This window comes from Pezoporus occidentalis, unplaced genomic scaffold (assembly GCF_034315485.1).
Source record: "Pezoporus occidentalis ecotype Australia unplaced genomic scaffold, CSIRO_AGI_Poc_V1 ctg37, whole genome shotgun sequence".
Classification (NCBI taxonomy): Eukaryota; Metazoa; Chordata; class Aves; order Psittaciformes; family Psittacidae; genus Pezoporus; species Pezoporus occidentalis.
Window position 1 is genome coordinate 243,505 of NW_026915691.1, and position 23,893 is coordinate 267,397.

The 23,893-nt window shown below is 43.6% G+C and overlaps 1 protein-coding gene across 2 annotated transcripts in view; it reads right to left on the minus strand.

Annotated features, from left to right (window-relative positions):
• Positions 1-23,893, minus strand: part of FBXW8 (F-box and WD repeat domain containing 8) — a 54,033-nt gene continuing 30,140 nt past the window's right edge. The window contains exons 6-11 of one of the 2 annotated variants that reach the window (XM_062631136.1): positions 19,431-19,627; positions 17,605-17,814; positions 7,366-7,493; positions 3,684-3,857; positions 1,494-1,574; positions 1-827 (exon numbers count right to left, since the gene is read on the minus strand). In XM_062631136.1, the coding sequence (XP_062487120.1) occupies positions 683-827; positions 1,494-1,574; positions 3,684-3,857; positions 7,366-7,493; positions 17,605-17,814; positions 19,431-19,627 (935 nt within the window). In that variant the 3' untranslated portion in view covers positions 1-682. Of the gene's footprint in view, positions 828-1,493; positions 1,611-3,683; positions 3,858-7,365; positions 7,494-17,604; positions 17,815-19,430; positions 19,628-23,893 lie in introns of both variants that reach the window. The other variant, XM_062631135.1, reaches the window with a different exon arrangement.

Below are 23,893 nucleotides of genomic sequence, written 5' to 3' on the forward strand. Positions count from 1 at the left end.
TTACCATTAGAAAAAATTTAATTCTATTTTAGAGACTTACAAAAATAATTTAATTTAAAATCATTTTGATGCGTGTGGCCTGCTGAGTGTCCCAGCATCCAGCCTGGCCAGGGCCACCCTTCCCCTCCCTCGCCATCATAACCCCCTCTCCCAACCACCTTTTACTCATGGACCTGTTCTCAGACACGTTCTGATGCACCCCAAGGAAAATCAGAATGAGCAGCTCGTTACAAGGAAAGAAATTCCAGCCACGTGGCTCAGCAGGATGCTTCTTCCAAGTCCTTGGTGGTTATTTTCTCCTCTCAGGATAAGCACCAACTCCCCAATGTGCTCCCAGCCTCCCACTACCCCTGCAGTTTGCCACTCAGGGCTCTCGCTTCCTGACTGTGTCCTGTGCCAGGATGGGATCAGCAGTGTTGTTCCCACAAGCAGCAGGAAGGAACACTGTTTACTGTTCCCCTTCTCTCCGTTCCAGCACAGGTTTTGTTTGGGCAGCAGCATATTTTAGTGTTAGAACCTTTCTCTTCTTGTTCATATCCCCAGGTTTTCAGCAGATGCTCAACCCACTCCACGTGCCTGCAAGCCCGTCTTTTTGGCTCTTATCCCATGTGGATTTCCTTTTTGCCTTTGGCCATGTACTTGGCAGAGGGCTGGACCTCAGAAGCCAAGTGAAGTGAGTTACCTAAATGTTATCATAGGGAACTGCAAGGCCAATGTTGTAGTTGTAACCAGTCACTTCATCATAGGAAGAGCGGCAGATTGGAAGGACACTTTCTACAGCCAACTGGTCTGCTGAGAACTCGTAGGCATAAATGATTCCTCGATACCTGCACAAAACACAACCAGGACACATCATTTTATATGGCTGAATTACATATTCCAACAGGGGAAACAAAGCTAGAGATCGCCATGAAGATTCAGAATCCGATGCTCCAGAAGCTGAATGTAAATCTCTTCTGCACTAGGGCTGTCTGTGCAGTTTTAACACAGAAAACTCCCTCCTGCTTCCTTCCAGGGACCCACTAAGCCCTGGAAACAAACAGTGAATCATTCACTTCAGCACTGCAGAGACATGACTGTCATCTGCTGAAACAGATCTCATCTGTTCTGGAAGGGGGAACGTAAGTACACTGGAGATTGGCAGTTCCATTAGACATGCTAAGAGCCATCTAAGATGGAAATACCAAAACCTGGAGCAGAAATACCAGTAGTTTTCCTTTAGCAGGAGGTACCACTACTAATATTTAGAGCAGGAAAGGGCTGCATTCCCAGTCTGGCTTCTGTGGCCTTTACATTCTCCTGCTGAAAAAGAAGTGGTTGGAAGTAAAGAGTCAATTCATCAATGGGCTTTGAAAGCCTTATCTTTAAACTTCTTTTTGCTATACCTTCTCTATTACTGCTCTGGATCATGACCTGGCTGCTTAGTGGGCCACTTTGCTAAAGCAGATCTTCCCAGTGCCACAAATCCCACCCCTCAGAGCTGGGATACTCACTTGTGGTGCACAGTAAGGTCATCATCCGTGATGCTGGTGCCTGGAAGACTTTTCTCATCAGGGATGTTCGCAGTGATGAGGCTGTGAGCATTAAACCATATGTGGCGGACTGGATGCCTGAAAACCAACCCACAGCACTGGGTGAGGTGACACCTACATTAGACTTAAAATGCAAGCGCAGGAAAGGAGTTGCTCTGGATTAAATAGGAATTTACTTAAAACAGCGCCCTCTCCACGGAGAGAGGTTGGGAATCTGCACTTCTCCTCTCCGGAGCAGATGAACGCAGCTTTTACCCCCATCTAGTGGGCTGTTATCAGAACACACGTGGGGTTCTTTGGAGAAGAGAAGGCTCAGGGGGACCGTATCCATCCCTACAACTGCCTGACAGGAGGTCGGTCTCTTCTCGAAGTAACAAGTGACAGGACAAGAGGAAACGGCCTCAAGCTGCCCAGGGCAGGTTTAGATGGAGCTGAGGAACAATTCCTGCCCCAGAGGGTGCTCAGGCATTGGAACAGGCTGCCCAGGGCAGGGCTGCAGTCACTGTCCCTGCAAGTGTTCACACCCCGTGGAGATGAGGCCTCAGTGCCATGGGGCAGTGGTGGCCTTGGCAGTGGTGGGGAATGACTGGATGTGATGATCTTAAAGGTCTTTTCCAACCTGGTTGGTTCTGTGATTCTAAGACACTCGGCAGCACACAGGCTGCAAGGGATTCTGCCGGCCTGCTTGCCTTGCTGCTTTAAGGCCTGCTTTCCCAAAGGAGGGATGGGCACACCCAGGACCCCCACACGCCAGGCACCGAGCTATGGCTGATTTAGAAGTGCACTGTGTGGCACAAACTAAGAGGTCTGCTCTCCAGTCCTTTTCCTCTCACTGTGAGTGAACTAATCCTGAACCACTGTAACAGCATTTACTGTTCAAGCAGGAGTAATTTATCTTCTCAGATTAAGATGGCTCACCTCCTTGTCTCCTGTCACCTCTCTCTACTTCTGCCCCTGCTTTCCATTCATGACACCTGGCTGAAGGCATGGAAAACAATACACACACACCTTCTTATCCAAGCAAGCCTTTTTGATTGAAGTGATCCCTTCTGATCCCTATATAGATTAAACAGTATTTTAAATGTTTAACCTAATGATTTCACTTTTAGCACACCCCAAAGCTCAGATCTGCCCTCCTTCTTGGCATGCTCATTAGTGCCGCTCCAGGAGACAATCAATGCAAGATTGTCCTTAATGCATCAGCCACATCACAACCGGCTTTATAATTCACAGGGTCAAAAGAAAAGGTGGTACCTGCCATTAATCAGTGACAACTTCAGCTTGAACTTGTCTCACTGTAAATACCTCATCTAGCTCCTCTTTGGGGAAGATGCATTAAAAACAAAGTTATCGGGATTTATCTGTTCATTTTAGTAGGGTTATCACTCAGACTTACAAGGCACTAAATCCTGCAGGTCTTCATTCAGACAAAGCCCTTCGGAACCATGCTTTGAGTAAGAAATCATTTGGCTGCAGCAACCAACAGTCTTCTGACAACTCCAGGATACTCATCTCTGCTTGTACTTGCAGTACGGCACTACTTGTGCTCTCAGTACAAACTGGTATTTTAATATTTAAATGAGTTTAAATTTAAATACCAACCTGGATTTGACTGAATGTGCGGATGAGGTGAACAGAAACACAGGGATTGCGTAAGGCTACAGTGCATAGAGACAGCCAGAAGCAGGCACTCTGAAAAGCGACAGCCAGGAGTCCAGCACTTTAAATCCAAGTTTCAATAAAGTAAATACTGGATGGGGATGGGGCAGGGAGAAGACAGTGGCCAGAGAAACCGTGGCTCCGTGGAGCAAGCTGGTCTAGTCGAAGATGGCCCTGCCCGTGGCAGGGGGATGGAACTGGATGAGCTTTAAGTTCCCTTCCCACCCAAACCAGGCTGGGATTCTATGTAAAGGCCACAGAATCACATGTTTCTGTGATTCTGTGATCTTCATGAGAAATGCAGGGGAAACAATTTCCATGCACAAGACTCCAGGTGGGGAGGCAATCTGTTCCCAAATCACACGACAACAGAACTCTCAGCAGCTTCAGACAGGGGATGTTATCCTTTTGGTCCTGGATCATCCCATTCCCACATTCCTCCTGTCTATCAGATCCTATAAACACCCTTGCAACAGGTGCAGACAAAATTACCTGGCATGCATTTCCCAGAGCTTGGTGCCCATCCGCTGGTCCCACACACAGACCAAGCCCTCTTCCCCTCCACTGACGATCTTCCAGTCATCCATCTGGACCGCAGACACTCCTAACTGGTGGGCATAGAGGGAGCACAGGGATTCACTTCTGCGGAGGTCGAACACCCTGACCCTAAATGAAAGCAAAGAAAGGACAGAGATCAAACCAGATCTGGGTGTGCAGCTTGTGGGTTCTGACAGCACAAGTACTTTCTGGGGCTATGAAAACAGGTCTAGGACAGCAGTAGTCCCATGACCACTACAGGGCCACAAATCCCATATGATTCACGCTTCTCACCACTGAATTTTCACTCTGGTTTCTGTGAAAGATTTTTTGAGTCAGGCTCAAAAATCTCTTCACAAGTCATGGGTGATATAAAACGTAAGTGAAATTTGGATAAAGTTTCTCTATCTGTGCCTCCCAACACGTTAGCATTGCCTTGAAGCACGAAGTCCTGTGTTTTGGGCATGCTGCTAACACATCCTCCCCCTTGGTACCCAGCCCACATCCACTGTGCCTGAGGGGTAATATTATGAGGATCAAGGAAAGGGCTATTATTGCAAAGATTATGGAAGAGACTAAACGTGGCAATTCGAAAGGTAAGTCAAGGGAATTACAGGTTTGTACACTTGAGTTCATCACCAATATTGATACAAAGCACTGCCCAAGCACCCAGCGATCAGGATCTCTTTGGATTTCAAAACCACAGCTACTGACTGTGGGTGGCTTTTAGGTACATCTGGTTTGCAGAAGTTATTGCTCAGTCACACAAAGGGTTCTGAAGGGAAACGTACTGAAGACTCGGCTAGGAGCAGAACAGCAGAGAAAGAGCTGAGGATTGCAACCACTGCAACACGTCCACAAAACCAGTTAAAGCTCACGGTGTCGTTTTAAACCCAGTGCATCGCACAAAGGAGTATGATTTTTTGACCCTGATATATTATGAGATCAAGTAAAGTACATAAGTGAATTAAAATAATAATGCAGCAAGTGAAAACAGAAGGAGAAATACTGATCTCAGATTTGGAAAGAAGCCAGAGAAAGCTCCTCCCAGCTGATGGCTATCGAGAGTGAAACCATCAGGTACACATTAATGCCAGAAAAGGCCAAAACACACTTGTTCCAACACATTAACTCTACTTTATTCCATACCCCTGCTATGATCCTAATGGTGTTGCAAGTCTTTCCTTTTCCTTTCTCAAATGGAGATTGCATCATATGATTTTACAAATAACACATTTCAGCCACTGAAATAAAAGGCAACAGAACAATCCAAAACTCCAACAGAGCAACATCCATCTGACATGTGGAAAAACATGCTGGAACAGAGCGAGGAGCATGCTTTGTGTGGCTCTTCAGTCACCCATAGGAAAACCCCACCACAACAGCTGCTGATGGTGAAAAGGACTTCTTGCTTTCTCCAACTCCAGCAGAGAGAAGCTTTGGCTACCTATTAGAGCTGTGTTTTGGGTAAGGATGGGGTATTTTGGAAGTGTTCACACCCAGCACTCTCCCTGTCTTACTGCATGTGTTCTGCACAGCAATCAAAGCTCCTTCTGTTTGGTAAGCACTGCTGGAAACAAAGATCTGATTGTGCCCTGGTTATTTCATTAGCGAGGACCCAGGTTTCAGGCAGGTGTCCATTCTGGCACACCCTGGCAAGAATTAGAGGCACACTTGAGTTGTTTAGATGTGCTTTAACAAAAAAAAGGAAAAAAGCATTTTGCAAATTTAATGTGATGCTCTGATGCAGACCTGGCATGGCCCAGTGTCTCCTGCCTCAGCAGCTGGGCTCAGTGGGAGCACTTCAGATTCATCCAGGTTCAAGGGAGCTGTGAGGAAGGTATTATCATGACCAGGCTTTGATTCTGCTGTTAGAGTACCTCAGAAGCTTACTTGCCTTTAAGGAGAGCATGGAATACGTGTTTTGCTCCACACCTTTCAGCCACACAATACACTGGCCTTGCCATATGTTTGCTTTCCCAACGCTATTCATCACCATAGGTACCACCAGGGAAAAGGATGCTGTAGTGCAGTGCATCAGCACACACTCCCTGTTAATCAGATCTCTCTGAATAAAAGAGTAGCATACACTAGGGAAAACGTGAACTTAATTCAAGCAGGAACTTTTCCCACTGGCCATCAGGGGCAAGGTCCCTATTTAGTACACTGCTTCATAACAGGGCTGTGAATGTTGAAGTCTCATTTACCTGTTCATGCCCTTCCTGCAGCAACACACAAGGAAATGACCTCTGAGATACACATGGCCTTGCCTCCTGCATGCCAAACTTATTTGCTGAACTGTTGATTCCTAACTTCTTGCAATAGTGATCCCCTGAACTCAGCCAATGCTTGAGCTGAAAAACTGAGCCTTCTGGAGGGGAAAGAGCACAGACATTTAGTACAAAGGGAATAAATTTCAACCTCACTTAAGAGATACCAAGGCCGGATGCGGGTCCTGGGCAACCTGATGTAACTGCTCCGTCAGGGGGGACTGGACCAGACGACCTCTGAAGGTCCCTTCCAACCCAAACTATTCTATGATTCTACATCAACTTTATTAACTCTCCCATCATTGTGCAAGAGATCAAAATTGGAGGTGGTTTTACTGGGGTGTTTTAGAGACTCAATTATCTGCTTTTAGAAGAAGAAAACCCCCCAAATGTCGCGGTTTCAATTACGCTTGTCAAACTTCAGCTATTTCCTTAACCTCTTTGCTGAGGAAGTGTGAGTTTTGGTTGCGCTGCCTATTTGCTGAGAAGGAAAAAAAGCTGTTTGACAAAATAATCATTTTTGCAAGCTGCTGCACTGGCGGGACAGAGGTCTGGGATTTGGCAAAGGGAAGTATCCGCCTTACAATCTGATACCCACCACCACACCAGACCACCACCTGCAGCCCGATGCCCAGTGCAGAAAGGAGGAGGGAAGGAACAGGGAGCCATTAGAGACTGGCTCCTTGCCATCCCACATCTCCTTTGGTGCACTGGATCAGACCCCACAAATAACTAGCCAAAAAAAGAAAATCTAAAAATTGGACTCAAAGGGTCTTTTTAAGCACTTTAATCCTTTCGCACTGACTGTTCCCAGCGCGTCCAATCCTGGCACCAGATATTGTGCTGGGAAAATCCTACTCCCCAAGCCAAGGAGTTAAAGAGAAAGCTGCTAATCAGCTAAATAGAAGCTGGAATCTGTTCATATGAAAGTCTCTTTTTTTTGTCACCTGAGGGACATCACAGTGTTCCGAAATACACTCTTGACATCATTTGGCAGACGGACCCATCTCATCCTACATGATTCATCCCTTAGGTTATTTTTTTAATATCAGAAAGTGAGCTTTTAAATGCCAAACTCATTTTGCGGGTGGTGGTGGGGAAGTGGAAGAGATTCCAAGTGGTCTCGCTGGGCCGTACACCAACTGCGTCCACCAAATGGCTTAAAAAGAAAGTCTTCCCATGGAGCTTTCTGAAACAAAGCAAACTGGCAGCCACATCCAACTATTACCTAATATTTTGTTCCTGAAGTTCATGCAGGCTGCTTTTGAAACATTAGAGGAGAAACAAATTCTAGCAGGTCCAGATGTAGGACAGCAGGATAGAAGTAAGCTAATTTGAGATGGGTTACAGATCTTGGTAGTACCTACCTTCTGTCTTTATTGCCTGTTACAAGCATGTTTGGAGGACTGTTCTGGAGGTTGACACAGGTAAAGTCACCTATGGAGTTCCCCATCTTCTTCAGACACTGACTTGTTTCCAGATTGTAAAGAAGAATCTGGTAGAAAGAGAACAAACACTGGCTAAATTTAGCAGGAGCACAAGTACATTTTGCTGCCGTGTGAAGCAAAGCAGAGTTCTTACCATCAGAGATGGTAAACAACCAAGATACAGAACTACCCCTGTTAAGAAGGGCAACAACACCCTCAGAAAGAAGGAAATCAAGTTTCACAATGGAGTCATCAAGAATCAAGAAGCAAGGATGCAAGGCTCTTGCCAACCACTATCAGAAGGTATAGCTCTCAGGCAGGCAAAAGAAGCCATGGGGATTTTCTCCAGCTCAGAGTTTTAAGGCTTCCATGGAAAAGCAAACAGTTTCTTCAGCAATTTTAATATTTGAGAGAGTAAAGGTAAACAAAATTAACATTTTGAAGGTTTAGACAGATGGACTCTGCAAGAAAGATTCAATCAAATACAGCACAAATGGAAGAGCAGAACTGAACAAACACCGCCGCAGCGCTGACAGGCCCTGCTGATGGCTTCTGTACAGATCACAGCACAAACAGATAAAGAGAAACATTACATCTCAAGTGGCAGTTCAGATGGGGAAGGAATAAAAACAAGTCTGATTTAAGCAACATCCAAGATGATTCGACCAGAGCCTGGAAGAGGGTATGTGCTCTCTCCCTTCTGTTCAGCTGCCTCTCCAGTGCGCAGTGATCAGTTTACTCACGTTCACTGTCTCTCCTGTGGGGCCAGATGAGGTTCAGTTACTTGGGCTTTTCAATTTAGCAGAGCAAATACTTTTAGAAACAGAGAAACGTACTGGTCATAGCCCAGTGGAGCTCAGCACAGCACCTGGGCCTCCATAACTCCATAAACATCACCAAATTTCATGGTGATGCTCCTTTAATTTAAAAGAAACCCGTGACCATGAAAAGAGCAATGGGAGTTAAAACCTCAGACAGAACTTAGGGCTTCCAGGGCAACATCAGCACGACTATGTCAAGGATATATCAGTATTTTTAACTTGTGCTTTTCTGATCTTATCCACATGCAGCTTAATAAATATTCCACTATCTGTACATATCATTTCTACATTTGCCACAGCAGTGGTAGTGACACAGCCTTTTACTCCCTATCTCTGCAATTCCAGTAAGCATCTGAAATGTCAAGTTAAGAGAGCAGGAGGGGATCATTTTGTGATGGATGCCTCTAGGCAATAGGATTAAAGCTTCATAAATGTCTTGGAATACAGCAAAGAAAGGCAGAGAATTTGCAGGTTTCCTCCACCTGCTTTTTCTCCCAGCTAAAGAGCAGGCACAGTTTTATTCAGACATGTTATCAGCTCCCCCCTAGAATCAACACATTCATACCTGACTTCCTCAGTTGCTTGTAATAATCTCCCAAGTAGTTCCCTTTCCCAGCCTTGTCTTTGTGAAGCTGCCTCAAGCAGCAATCTTTAGCATGCAGTTTTTATCCTCAAGACCCTCAAAATTACAGCAATTTTACCCAAGCTCTGTAAAGCAAGGCAGACTCCAGCTTTGCAGGGAGACTTTGGACATAAATGTGGCTAAACACGAATTTAAACTTCCATAGCTATGAAAAAGTTGCTACAAACTGCCTGAAAACATCAGTCTTGAAGGTAAAGACCAATTTACAACCTGTTCTCACTTGCAGCACAGCTTCCCACTAACCAAACCCAGAGATAATGATGTTCTGGCAAGGTACCTTGTGCAAAGGAAATTAATATCTGTGCCTGGCAACCAAATTTCTCCTCGGAAAGTTTGGAACAAAAGACAAAGTCAATAAACTGCTGAATTCAACTTAGGAACAATAAAAGCTCGGGTCAAGAGCAACATGTTCCAGCTCCCAGTTGAGGCTGTGAACCAGCCCTTCCCAGCTGTACACTGAAACTCCAGAGAGGGACAAATGCTGCTTTTCTCCAAAGTCCCCTGGGGCTAATACTTAAAGTGAACATCCATAAACTATTAATTTCTCTAAATGCCCATAGCTCCCATCTATCCTATAAACATATGATACGTCCTTGAAAATTCAGTTATGGCCGTGAAAGACTACAATGAAAAATTGCTTCCATACAGCATTTAAAGACTCCCCTGTTTTACACACTGGGGCAAATATTACACCTTCTCCTGCTTGAATGCTCCAGTTTAGACCTGTGGCAATCCTCATGTAGGTAGCACCAGCCAAAGCATTATTTATTTCTTCTCACACAACTTGTAGGTGGGCACCAATTTAAAGTGTCTGCATTTAAGGATGAGAGTGTAGAAAAGGAAAGGTTCAGATCCACAAAACTGGAAGGAAAGATTCTGTCTTATCTTCTACTCCCTCCAATTCCTTCTTTCCCCATGTCAGTCTCCCTTCTTTTAAAGACTGTTGGGTTAGTTTTGATGCACGTGTGTATTTGTAACCAATACTTCGATCGTTGGAAGAAAGACTCCCTTTATTATTTTCCACATCCAGGTTTTGCCCATCTTTAAACTCAACTTCTGTCCTGAGTGCTTCTATGGCCTGCAAATGAATTCCAAAACCTCACCTAGACAAACTGACAGGTAAAGAAACAGAAAGAACTCGGAATGCTTCTTGAAGTCTGCATAATAATTGCTTGAAGACAGGGGTTTAAAAGCACACTGATGACAGTCCTGAAGTTGCTAGAACACTTCTGATGAGCTCTCCTACAGCATCCTAAGGCAACAAGGATTTTCTTTACAAAGGCCAAGGAGAAATAATGAAAATACCTGGTCAACAGGGACTTGAAATAAGGGCCTGCATGTTAAAGGGCAGATAAAGCATAAGATCTTTAGGAGGTTTATAATCCTATAATGCACACTGCAAAGGGATTACCCTTTTAAAGGTATTTATAATCCTATAATGGACAGCCAAGCCCAGTGACCTAATAGGTATCGAAGTGAAGGTAAGTGAACCAAGAGCATTTGGGTGTGAAATGAAGTGCCCTGGGATAACACTCTAACGAGCATCCTTCCCCCAGAGGGACTGCAGGGACACAGGGGAGGAAGAGCATTAAATACTCTGTGCAGATGTATCAGGATCTAACGCACAAATAAAAAGTGTTACCTATTAACATTGTTCAAATGAAAAGTCCACGTTACTGGCTGAGAGCCAGGCAATCTCCCAGAATGCTGAATAATTCAACAAGCCAGAAATAGCCAGAGTACCTTCACCATTATGTTTAGTTAAAGACCACAGAGATTAGAAAACACATTATCCATCTCGGAGGCGATTCTTTCCATGTTACAAGTCCCTTAACAACCTTTACCATCTCCCCCTCTCCCTCTCTCTCTTTTAATAAGGCTGAGCAAATGGGACTTCATTTTATCCGATTGCCACAGACTAGAGGTATTAATTATTCATGCTCATACTCTCTCTTTTGTTAAGACAGTGCATTAGACTAATTTTCCTCTTTACTGCATGAGCTGGGCAAGTCTTAACCTGTGGCCACTGTTCGTGCATAGAGGCACCAAGAATCTGGCAAACTCAGGAGACCAGGCAGAGGAAGAAAGGAGAAGGTACTGCTCATCACGAAGCTGCTGAGCAGTGAGTATGAGGAGCTCTCTCTAAATGCTGTCCAAGAACTCAAACCGGACGACTAAATTAATTCACAAAGAATTAAAGTCTCTGTAGCCAGAACAGCTAAGCTGTGAGCTTTGTTACATCTTGCAGCTAAGTGAGGTCAAGCGTGGTCGATGTAGTGTGGTTGAGATACTTCCAAGAAAAACCAAGGAACTGAAGGAAATGCTGTTGATGGAACTCTTCCATGCATGTCCAATACCCCAGCAGGTGTTTTGGGATCCTGTGCTGTTGGAGATGTCTTTTTTGGATGGAACATTAAAACAACAAATCCCCAAGCACTTGTTATCAAAGAGCCTGTGGTACTTTCAACAAGAGCAGGGGTGTTCAAACCCACTGTCCTGGCTGAGAGCCAGCAGACAACTGCATTGTGAAAGAGCTGGTTTCCTTCTGCAATCACATTTCTGCTTCTTGTCAAAAGTTACCACTGAGTAAGACCTGAGAACTGGGCACAGCACTCTATATACAGTATATGCAGTTATTATTTAGATGAAGTATTGAATGGAGTATCATAAATATTGGCAAAGAGCATACTGGAAAACCACACTCAAAACCTACATCCCTTTCCTTACCAAATAACCACTTGAAGAAGCACTTTCCCAGAAAGAACTGTCGAGGAGAGAGGTTTTCTGTCTGTCATTTTAGAGAGAGAGGATTAAAAGAAAACATTAAAAGAACACCCTGAGCTGCTCAAAGAGACAGAGAAACAAGCAGCAACTTTGGGAACCGAATCTGCACTTCATTTCAGGTTTCTCCCCCTCTTCCTTCTGCCCATCCCTCTGCCAATCGGAAAAATCCTCCCAAAACACTACCTGAACACAGGCACAATACACACAAATATTGCCAACAAAAGAAAGGGTCCTGAAATTTCAAGTCCACCATGAATTAAATGGGATCTGGGTTTTGCACAGGTGAAACCCATTCAATTCAAAGGGTACCTACAAAAGCAGTAAGGCTATTCCACATGCACTGGCGGCAGAAGTCATCCAGTTGAGTACAACATATGGTACGGACTGCGGCAAGGCTGAGTTTTATTTCTCAAGTGATGTGGAAAAAGGGATATTTTCAAAGTTTACAAGCCTCAGGGGCACAGTTTCCCCGTGCAAATGTATTGAATTGCCTACTGTAAATGTGGCACATAGCACGGCAACAACAGCAGCAAAATGTGACTGTTGACAAATGCAAGGTCAGCGCATTGATACTGGTGCGCAGAGATAAGTGTTCTGGCTCCATAAATTTCAAGATGAGCTAAGATTTAAAAGGAGCAGCTGAGGGAGACAAACAAACAATCAGAGAGAAAGAAAAAGAGTAAATCAGGCACAAACCAGCCAGTAAAAAATAAATAAATAAATAAAAGCAGTTAATATACATGAATAATGGATGTTTGATTTAAAAGCAGTTTACTCCAATATGATGTAATTTTTGACAATCAGCCAGAGAGACTATTTTGCAAGTTCTTGCCAGAGAGAAGTCATTGTGTAAAGCTGGTAACACAACCGTTTCTCTGAGCATGTGGAAAATTGACTTTCATGCCATCCTAAAGGTGACTCTAGGCTGGCAAGGGAGAGCTCTCATTTCGCATGCGCTGAGCTGCACCAAGCAGCCTCAAGCAATGCTTAAAGACCCACGCAGAGGACGGCGAAAACAACAGGGTCTAAGCAGCTTGCAGCAAATCCAGCAGCACAAAAAGCCACCATACATGCTGCCCTGCCCTCCAAATACATACATCTGCTGTAAAAACTACACATGAAGCTAAAGGCAAGCGTAGCTTGGTTTTTCCTTCTAAGTTTTCGTCTGACTGGAGCTAAAAAGTGCGACTCCAAGCTGGTAGCAAGAAGCAGAGCCAAGCATTGTGCAAGCAGGCAGCGTGCGGGCTTAGGCAATGTGACTCTGCCAATGCACCTGCAACCCGTGGTGTTCCAGCACTGGACACTGCCTCAGCCCCGGCTGCCAGCCCCCGGGACAATGCCAGCCTTGATGGGCTTGTGATGTGGACAGATGTCTGCTAAGACCTGGAATGAGGTCACCAGGCTCATTTGACTTGTGGCTGAAGGCTGATGCAAGAGTTCAGGTACCCAGAGATGAAAGGACAGCACGTCTGCCCACTGAACCACCACTCACTAAGAAACCATGCCCTGGTCCAGAAACACATTTTGCCCCAACCTAAGGATAGGGCAGGGAAAAGGAAGGCAAGGTAATTCTTAATAACCTGATCGAATTATTTTGTTTTCATTGATTATCCCCTTGAACATTCATGGCACGCTCCACAGCTGGATTTTCAAACCCTAAGACACTTACCTAAGCAGCTCTGCCAATTTTGAGCCATTCACATAAAGATACAAATATAAAAGCAGAACATAGAACCACAGGATGGTCTGGGTTGGAAGGGACCTTAAAGCTCATCCAGTTCCAACCCCCTGCCACGGGCAGGGACACCTTCCACTACAGCAGCTTGCTCCGAGCCCCATCCAACCTGGCCTTGAACACTGCCAGGGATGGGGCATTTTTGACATCAGCCGATATAAAAGGGATTCTTTTATTTTTAACTTGCAAAACTAATTCTGGTCATTTGCAAACACAGTTGTTATTCTTCAGCAAGAGAGGCGTTAATCCACACATCATATAAAATTTAGGCAAGGACAACTTCTGGTCTGTCTGTAGACTTCATTTCTTACAGTGGCTGACTTACAGAACTTAAACAGTTTAGATGCTCAGAAAGAAGAGCTCTGTCTCTCCTACATGGTACCAAAGAGTTTATAAAGAAAAAGGTATTTAAAACACCTTTCACCTGCAAAGATCTGCTAACCCTCCCCACTTCTACAGAGAAACATCTGGGCAAGTCTCATACATTCCAATTCAGTCACCGGTAAGACCTGCACTTCTACTGGTATTAAAAGCAAGAGTTCAGAAAGATCAATTAATTGAAAACTGGACTATATACAAGGGCCACAGTGGTTAATAAAACTGAAAAATCACCCACTTTTCTTAAACAAGAAAAATCAAGATAAAATAATGTCAAGTCTTTGGAACTCAACAAGAACTGGAGACACGACACCAGCAACGCTAATGCAAGCTTACCAGTTGACAAAGAGGAAGATCTTAGTTAAAATAAGGTGCAAGAAAGATGTAACAGCTTATATAAAGCAGCTCTGACCTAAATACATCATCCAAGAGAGACTGTAGAGTATGAAACTCAATTTAAAGGATTATTTAAAATTTGGTTTTCGACTTACTATTAACTGATAACATCCATTTCCAGCAGTTAATTCTACTGGATACACTCACATTAGCAAGGAGCTGAAGAACATTGTAGAACCATTAAACACAGAAGCAAAACTAGGCATTATTTCAGTTGATGATGATATGAGACAAATGATGTTGAATGCCATTCATCAAGTATAAGCCAATCAGTAGCTCAAAACAGACGAAAAAGCAACAGCACAAACAACTCCCAAGTCACCCCATTTGAATGCATCCAGCCTTCTGTTTCTAAGTTGGAGTCTCTAAAGTCATTACTATCCTCCCTTCCCCATCTATCTGTTCTGAAGTAAGGTTCAAGTTTGTGCACAAAGCAGCCAAAACCACAGACATCCTCTGGACTGCACCTTATAATGCATGTAACATAGAAGGTATGAAGCATAAAAGCATGAGCTTAAAATAAAATCCTCTTCCAGGCTAGAAGAAGCTTCTTTAGTAGAAACACCACCAAAATCCTCCTCTGTTGATTATTTTCTATCAATAAAAACTGTTGAGTATGTCAAACAATTTCAACTAAATTTTAATACAGGAGAAAGTTGGGTTTGTTCCCCCATCCCAAGAGGGTAAAGCACTTATAAATCTCAGAGGAATAATCCACAAGCAGAAAAGCTCACCTGAAGCTACAGAGGAGATGGTCCATTCAGGTAAGCTTATAAATACACCTATATATACCTATATGCCTAAATATATAACTATGAGAAAAGCTTCAGTCACATCCTACAATCAGTGAGATAATTGCATCAGAAATGGGATGATGTTAATCCTGACAATGTTACCTGTGGAGGAGGTTTATATCCTGACATGAAGAGGACCCAAGCCAGATCTACTTTAAATCTGTGCATTTAATTTTAGATACAATGCTCAGACCCAAAATGCAAACGTGTGAATGCCATCACTTTGTGATGCTGCTGCAGCACTGAGATCCTGGGTCTCCAGACTGCATGACACAGGGTAATATGTTATCTGCTAGATGTCATCCTTCAGGGCATGTCCAGTGGATGCCATTAGCATCACTTAAGCTTGACAGGGAAAGCCAGGGCTAGTGGTTCTGGTCTGTATTATTAGCCATGTATGAGCCTAGATAGGAAACAGATCTCAGTATTTCAAGACTTTGGAATCTAAGGGAAATAGTACATTCCAAGTGGGGTTAATACAGCTGAAATAGCCTTCACTAAAGCAATTTCTCTTAGCTTAACATCAACCAAAGTGCTCCAGGAGTGCTAAACAGATCGATTTTCAAGAAACAGCATCATACCTGGTTGGTCTGATGCTTAATAACGTGAAAGTTGGACTCCTCACAAATGAATCATTTCTATTCTCCCCTCATTCCTGCACGTGTGCCTCTCATCTAACAGCAGGCAAGTCTATGCCACAGACTTGATGTTTTCCTCCCCTCCAACATAAAAGTTCTTACAAAATGTACGCCTCAGATCTCTCCCCTGCTGTCAAGTTTGGCTAAAATTAGACAATGATTAAAAAAAAGAGGGGAGGAGGGGAGGGGAAAAGGTGGGTTTCCTAGCTATATTTTGATCAGAAAGCAGGTTACCAGGCAGTAGCATTGGGATTGTCAGCTTAGAGTAAGGAAAACACATATCCCTCAGGAAAAACAAAGAAAACCCCAAACTGAGAAGAAGCAGCAACCCAGCCAGCAGCAAAACAGGGCTGGAATTCTCCATCATCCCATTTCCAAGAGGGAAAGCTCTTTTAAAGCCAGACTGTCAACTGGTGACCACAGTAATGAGCCGATGCAAAGTCCCTTCACGTCTGTGCGAGGTGAAGAATTATCATAATAGACATTAGTAATTAATTTCCAGTGTGATGTCAGCTGGCAGCAATGCCAAGCGAGCGTCCTTGTCACACACACAGCCCGGCCACCTCGGTCCCATGTCCCTGATTAGGATGCACGCTGCTGCACTGCTTAATACAATCTGCCAGCAAACACCAAAGAGTTCAGAAGTAAATTAGGAATTATGTCCGGCTTTACAGAGTGGAGCTCGGGGGCCTAAGTAGATTTCTCTATTCCTTTATGAAGCACCAAAGGCAATGACCGAGGTAATGCCCCTGAATGAGGCAATTTTACCTTCTAACCTCCCACCTCTGCAGGGAAAAGAATTGGATTAGAACAGCAAAGGAATTAATAAAGACAGCATGGCCTCGCAGCATCTCTCAACCCTAAAGGTATTTATGGTGGCCTCAGCATTTCCCTAGTGGACCTGAGTTTTAAGGGGGAATTAGATGCAGCTGGACACATCTATTCCTAGCACAGAGGTACTCCTAAATAAAACTTTCTAGTTGCTTGCCAAAGAAAACGCTGCATTTTTACACTACACACTACAGCTCTTTTCATCTGGATGCTCACCTCCTGCTTCTTTCTCCACCTGCCTGAAGCACTCTCCTTCCCTCACTACTGATAGCCCATCACAAGCCTAAAGTGAAACTACAAAACTTGGAGTGAAATGAGGGAGTGGAAAAGTTAGGCAAGATGTAGGAAAGGGACAGAAACTCTTTGCAAGGCATCTGCGAACAGGTCTTTCTGCAGCTGGGTCCCTGTCCTGGAGCGGGGCTGTGTCCAGGCTGCTGCCACCAGCTACGTGGGGTTTCAAGTAGGATTCTGATCCCCCCAAAAATACAATTATTTATGCTACCTGTTTGGGTTTACAAGCCCAAAAGAGCCTCTCCTGCAAGCAGAGAAGTTTGACAAGAGCTTCATTAGAAGTATGCCTTGGCCACAAGTCTTCAGCAGGGTTACAAAACCAGTCTGGTTTTAATCTACCCTGCCACTGCTAAGATGTGCTGATAAAAGCAGCACAGTGTAGCACAGGGGGCTTCAAATCTATAATTATCATTTTGCTTCCTTTAATACAACACTCACACCGTCCTCACCAAGTCAGAAGTAACTTAGTTCAAACACTCAGGTGCAGAAAAAGAAGGAAGCATCCTGCAGAGACTGCACGTTTGCATGTACAAGGCTGGACACACTGCTCCAGATGCCCTCATCAGAAAGGTTGAGAGATGTCTGGGTTTTTTAGGCTTTGGTTTTTTTTTCTGAGACAAGTTCCCCCTAAAAGACCATACATGAGATGGGTCTCACTCTGGAGCAGAGAATGCAAAGTATTCACAGTGAACCAGCTCCTTTCCTTTAGTGCACTAGAAGAACACTAACAGAAGCATCACATTATGGCACTGAAAGAATGCCTGCCCTCTACTGTCAGAAGCTGAACAGCAGGGAAGGAAAAGGTCACAACTCCTTTTTTTGTTAATTACGAATGTATAAAAAAATCTTAACCAAAAAAAGTCAATACCTGGTTGGGCTCATTCAATAACCAGCCAAAGTTTCTGACCCCAAAGGCAGCTCCATGCGCAGACACATCGAGACACGTCACAGGCTGGCCATAGACAGAATGGAGAATTTTGCCAGGATCTTCTGCTTTCAGGAGATAGACAATGTCTTCTGCAGCTGCTACCGCCACTGGACTTCCCCCAGCATCTGGAACCAGATTAAGGAAGTTGACCTAAAAAGAGCAGACTTAATTTTTATTACAGCCAAAACTTCCTTTTACATCACTACTGCCACTTGCTAAATTGAGCAAACTACTGATGTGACTGCGGCAATCTTGGACCGTTCCAATTATGGACTGATTTCAGACAAAGACCAAGTATCAGTTTTATTTCTGAACTTCTCAAGTTTAGCTCCTATGATGAAATGAGGCTGGATCTTTAGAATTAGTCCATTTAAAAAACTAATCAGAATGTACCACAACAGAACACAACAAAATGTCGCATCAAAGAAAGGACCAAGAATTAACGGAGTCATTCAGATGAAGGACAGAGAGACATAAGGTTAAAGCACACAAAGCAAATACCACGGCTAGAACGTTAATATGGTGCTCCAGAAGAGAAAACACGTTCATGCGACTAATGTGGAATCATGGAACCACAGAATGGCTTGGGTTGAAAGAGAGCTTAAAGCTCATCCAGTTCCAATCCCCTGCCACGGCAGGGACATCTTCCACCAGACCAGGTTGCTCCAAGCCCCGTCCAACATGGCCTTGGATATAGTTGATGCTTACCCTGAAACCATATATATATACACCCTAAATTAACAGAAAAGCCATCACAGGGCTCTAGGACAGCCCAAATATCAGCTCCTTATTTTCTGTCACAAGACCAGAATGATGTTGCTCTTCCTGTTTCAGTAAATGGCTCAGATGCTGTTTGGAAAGCCTCACTAGAGGAGGGGTTTAAACTCCTTAACAGCACAGTTGATTTCTAACCCAACCTTAGAAAAAAGCATGGTGTCCTGAACATCTTTTACATGTGGCACACTGACCTTTCACAGCAAGCAACATGCAAGAGCAAAATGGATCCAGCTACAACAGAGTGCATGGTGGTGTTCTAACACTGTTACTGGGAAACCTCTTTAAATGTTTGGGGATGTTGTTGATTTAAGCCTTGTAAAACTGACTCAACTTTGGGGATTAGTCAGGTGTGGCTTAAATCACAGCTTCATACCCATCAGATGTGCAGTCAGCTTCCTGCAATAGGAGAGAAGCTGTCTTGCCAATTTATTCCTACACACTTCCTTCCCCTTTCAAAGCAATGTGGATGCTCTGAGACATAATCAAACCTCAGAGAAGGGGATGGCTTCTGAGTGTTAATTAAAATAGTTTCGAAACTTGAGTGACAGAAGGTGCAACCTGAAGAAGCTGCACAACTAGTTACAGCTTCACAAGTGATGCTATTAGCTCGTCTGCAATATCCTGCCTCAGAATTAATCAGAGCGCGTTGCTCTGGAATGAGACCTCGAGTTTTAGCTCCAATTCTACGCGAGAAAACTGATTTACAAAATGAGCCAACTTAGTTTAATGTTGACAAAAAAAAAAATTATTAAAAACAGCCAACCTCCTGCACCATATGGACTTCTATTCATTTTCACTTGTAGCTTCAGCCAGCATTTCACCCTTGCTCTTCAGTGATGAAAGGCTCTTCCATTAACCTGCTTCTAAATCATAGCCTCTAGCTGATAATGCTGTTATCTAGTTCTTGTAAGATTTTCCTAAGACCCCTCTTAACTGTACCAAAAATAATGGGTGCATCAGGAGCTCCTGGAATGGAGCTGGAGACTCACCAGTTTCTGGATGTCAAATGTTGCTGTGGTTTGCCAGAATCCTCTGTCATCAGGGCTTTCCACTTTGACCTCGAAGCCAGATGCCGTTGCTACCACTGCACCCTCTGAACCAAGAGCTAGAGCCTGTATCCTCTGGTTGTGCTGGTAATGATGGATTGGCTCCCGCCCGAACATCAGGTTCCAAATGCTAATTGTCCCTGTGTACAAAAGATAATTGCTGTGTTAGCTCAGAATTTAACAGAACTTTAAAAGAGCATTGAAAGATGTAAGCTTAAAAGCATTCTAATGCAAAAAAGTTAATATACAGAAATGAGACTGTAGGGCAGGAAACCAGAACTTCAGGATGCAGCACAGCACCATGTAACAGGTTCAGAGGAAACTTTCCAAAATCACATGCTCTGGCATTAAAGGCTCTGTTGCTCTCTAAATAAATCCTAATTTTTGACTTTCAATAAACACTGGTATCTATTTTGAGGAAGACTGCCTGACTTCTCCCACATTGCCACGTTTGGGGAAGATCAGACTTAAACACACACCTAAATTCTTGTTCTACTATGTATTTGCCCTCCGTGGTCACTAAAAATAGTGAGGAAGAGCCCACATTCAAAATGAAGCCACCCTGCTACACACAGAGGAGTTTTTAAGTGAAGAATCTGAAGCTCTGCACACACAGCAATCAGGTCAGGGACTTTAATACCATTCTTAACCGTTTACAACCAGCTCCTGATCCTGATGCTCTGGGTAAACAGAAAATGCAGAAGAGTCCAAAAAGCTAAAGAATACAAATCCCCAAGAATACAGGAGTGTAAGGCAAAAAGACAAAGGGTTTGCAACTGCATTTTTCCCCAGCACAGATCACCAATACTTGATTTAAAAGCGTGGTACATTAAAGCAGTAATCTGAGTAAGAGCAACCCGAAGCAATCAGGGAGTGTATTACAGACCAGAAGGGCCAGACAGAATTGGAGACTTCTGGGCCACCTTTGCACTGAATTAACAGAGAAGCAATCTTCAGATGTGACAGACAGGGCTGGAGAAGCCTTCCTTCTACTTGAGCCATTAATGATGAAATGATTAATGATAGCTATTCCTTCAGAAGGAGACATAAAAGCTCTGACAGACAGCTGTGGACGGGCACCAATGCCAGTTTGCAAACACTCCTCCTACGTCCCAAAGGAGGTGAAGCAAGAGTGTGGTAATGAAACTGCACATAGTGAAATGGTATCTAAATGAGTTTAAATTGATTTATGTTAGCTTTTGTAAAGATTATTTGGTATCTGGAAAGTGCTACCAATGTGAAATAATGCAGATAATCCTTAAGATTCCTGTCTAATGGCACTCCCACTGAATATTTATATTCCTCGCCATGGGAATGAGGACCATAATGGGGACCATTTTTGTTTTATTAGGGATGAATATTTAAATTAATCTGCTATTTGCCTAAACAATTAGCTGCCTCTGTTTGTTCACACAAAGCCAAAACTGCAATTAGGCTTCCATCAAAAAGATAAGTCCCAACTAAAACTGTCCCGATGGAGTCATAAGGGCTCAGAGCAGAACTTCCCAAAATTACTTCTTAGCATAATGGTAATTATGTTAATTGCTTGAAAGGTAAATAACTGCTGAACGGGTTTGGAAACAGAATGCAAGCTCACATCACACATACTTAGGCTTAACACAAGTTAACCAATACAAATGGACAGCACAAGCTCGGATTCCCTCTGCAGCCTGGTTGCTTTGTGCCTCCACAGTGAGTCCTTGGCTCCAAGCTGAGACAAAGGGAATGGGTGAAGTCTCACCTCCAGCACAGCTGATTTAAACAAGCAAGCAAAAAACCATACATCAGAAAAGACTGCAATGATTGCAGATCATGGGTCTTAGAAGTGGACTTTTTTTATCAGATGAGGAATATTGCTGCCAAGCCTCTCCGTATTTCCAACTGTTTTGCAGAACATTTAAGCCAGTTAAAGGCTACTTTTGTGAAGGGAAAAAAAGGAAGGTGATTTGCTTTTGTTTGAACATCTACATTTTGCTGGTTTTAACAGTGCATTAACATGAGAAAGTTCTGCAAAATACCCCAAAACACTCAAGTCAGAGGCCAAGAATTCATAGCTCAGCTCTCTAGAACTGGGCAAGAAAGCCATTGTTATCATGTTCAATAGCAAAAATCTGTCCAAAAGATATAAAACACAGTGTGTGCAACATCTGATTCACAATGTGGTCTGAAAACATTCTTGGTAACATCAAAAAGAACCAAGTGACTTGTCAGGGCACAAGTTAACACCTGTTTAATGAAGGAGCACAATATATGGAGTAAAAAAGGACTGTTCAGGAAGGCAAAGAGCAAGAGAAAGACCATTTTCTTTCATTAGGATGAACTGCTTGCTTACTAAGGTGTTGCTTGTCCCCCATGCTTCTCCCCTCGTCCAAAAGAGGGTAGGATACTATATGTACATCCTCCATCATCTTACTTGTTACCAGTTGGAAGCTTCAACTACTTGCATGCAAGGACCTCCTCTGGAAAGGCACTAGTGTCAAACAAGGTGTATGCATTCTTGTATGACAGCAGGAAAACATTATCAAGTTTTACACAAAGAAAGCAAACACTGCACTGTATTTATCAATAGGTAAAGTTACTATCGGGTCTAAAAGTGCTCCTCAGAATACTCTCTATTTCACTGCAGAAACAGCAAGATGTATTTATTAGCATGCAAGCCTTTGCAACAGTCAATCATGTTTGTGTAAGAGCAGGACAAAAAAGCCACCATTACAGTTAGTTATTAGTATAGCAACATGAAAAATATTAGGCATAAGATTTACCAGTGCAGATGAGATCACTACTTTAGAGAGTCTATCTTCCTGCCTCCAGCAGTGACCAGCACTTCGTTTCCAAAGCAGTATCTTTGCTAAGGTGAAGTTAAGGTTACAAGCATACAGTATGTTCAGTATCTGGTTTTGGGTTTACTATTGTATTCTTAACAGTATTAGAAAGCCATTAAATCCCTATTATAAGCAACACTTTCTCAGCATGCTGAAATCTGCACCACAGTTGTGATTATTCCAATTGAACTCTAACAATAACTCCTCAAACTCCTCGATTCAGAGTTTACAGCTTGCTTATATTACATCTTGGCTCCGGGAAACTAGTTAAGTGCAAGAAGCTGATGAAGATGCTGTGATTGCTGACACTTAACACTACAGTTGCTGTACCAGTTGTCTTGTTTATCAGTTCAGCCAAGGTTGTACAAAGAATTCAAAATTCTAACCCAATATCTTGTTGAAATGTGCCCTCATGAAAGGTCCATTTATTGCAATTCACTCTCAGTTGACAGGTATTTGGATAAAACATTTATCTATAAGACTACTGTGCCTTACACGACACACCACAGATCCTGACTGTACTCCAGCTTTAGTAAGCATCAGCCAGTATTACACATCTCCTGCTGGATCAAAGGTGAATGGCTGGAAGCTGTTCTCCATTAATGCCTGTCTCTAGCTATTCTCCTCTTTGCAGCTGGAAGCACAAAAGGCATCCTGCAAGAGCAGATGGGTTTTACATCTGTTTTCAGACAGGTCTCTCTCTGGTATAAAAGGCAACACTTCTGCCACCAGTATCTCTTTTCCTGTAACAGGGAAAAGCAACACAAACACAGGCAAAAGAAGGATCATAAGACTGGTTTGGGTTGGAAGGAACCTTAAAGCTCCTCCAGTTCCATAGCCCTGCCACAGGCAGGGACACCTTCTACTAGGGCAGCTTGCTCCAAGCCCCGTCCAGCCTGGCCTTGAACACTGCCAGGGATGGGGCAGCCCCAGCTCCTCTGGGCAAAATCACGTGTTAAATCACATTTGTAAATCAGACATTAAATCCCATTTGTCAGTACTAGATTGGTTGTGTTTGTCAGTGTCATACAGCACGTCACAGCAGAGCACGGCCGCCCGCTTGTGCTACCTGCTAACAGCAAACCTGCCTAAGTGGAGGGAGGGCTGTGCTTTGGTGTGGAAAACACTACACACAGCTCTTAAAGACCCATTACATCAGCTCTTCCACATGAAGACAACAGGGCTAGCAGTTGCTGTCAGCTTTAGAAGAGATGTTTAGCAACCTACGTGTGCTTTATCTGGGAGGGAAAAAGAAAAGGCAAAGGCAGAATTTTGTCTATGTTAGAGCAGGGAATCCAAACATGTTCATGGTTTGCATGGTCATTCACTTCAGATTCTGAACATCATTGTGTGGTAAGGCCAGAGCTGCCATCTACATTCAGAAGCTGTTTGGGCCTTGCCCCTTCATCTTGATTTCAACAGAATAAAACCTCCTGAAAACACTTCTTACATGTAGTCCTCTCTTCCAGTTGGGAACATTAATTCATTTCCTTGTAACTTCCAGCTACCATCATACTTCTATGGAGTACAAGCAGTAGATGCAATACCCAGGTGGAAAGGAGCACAAGCCTGAGGTCTTAAAAC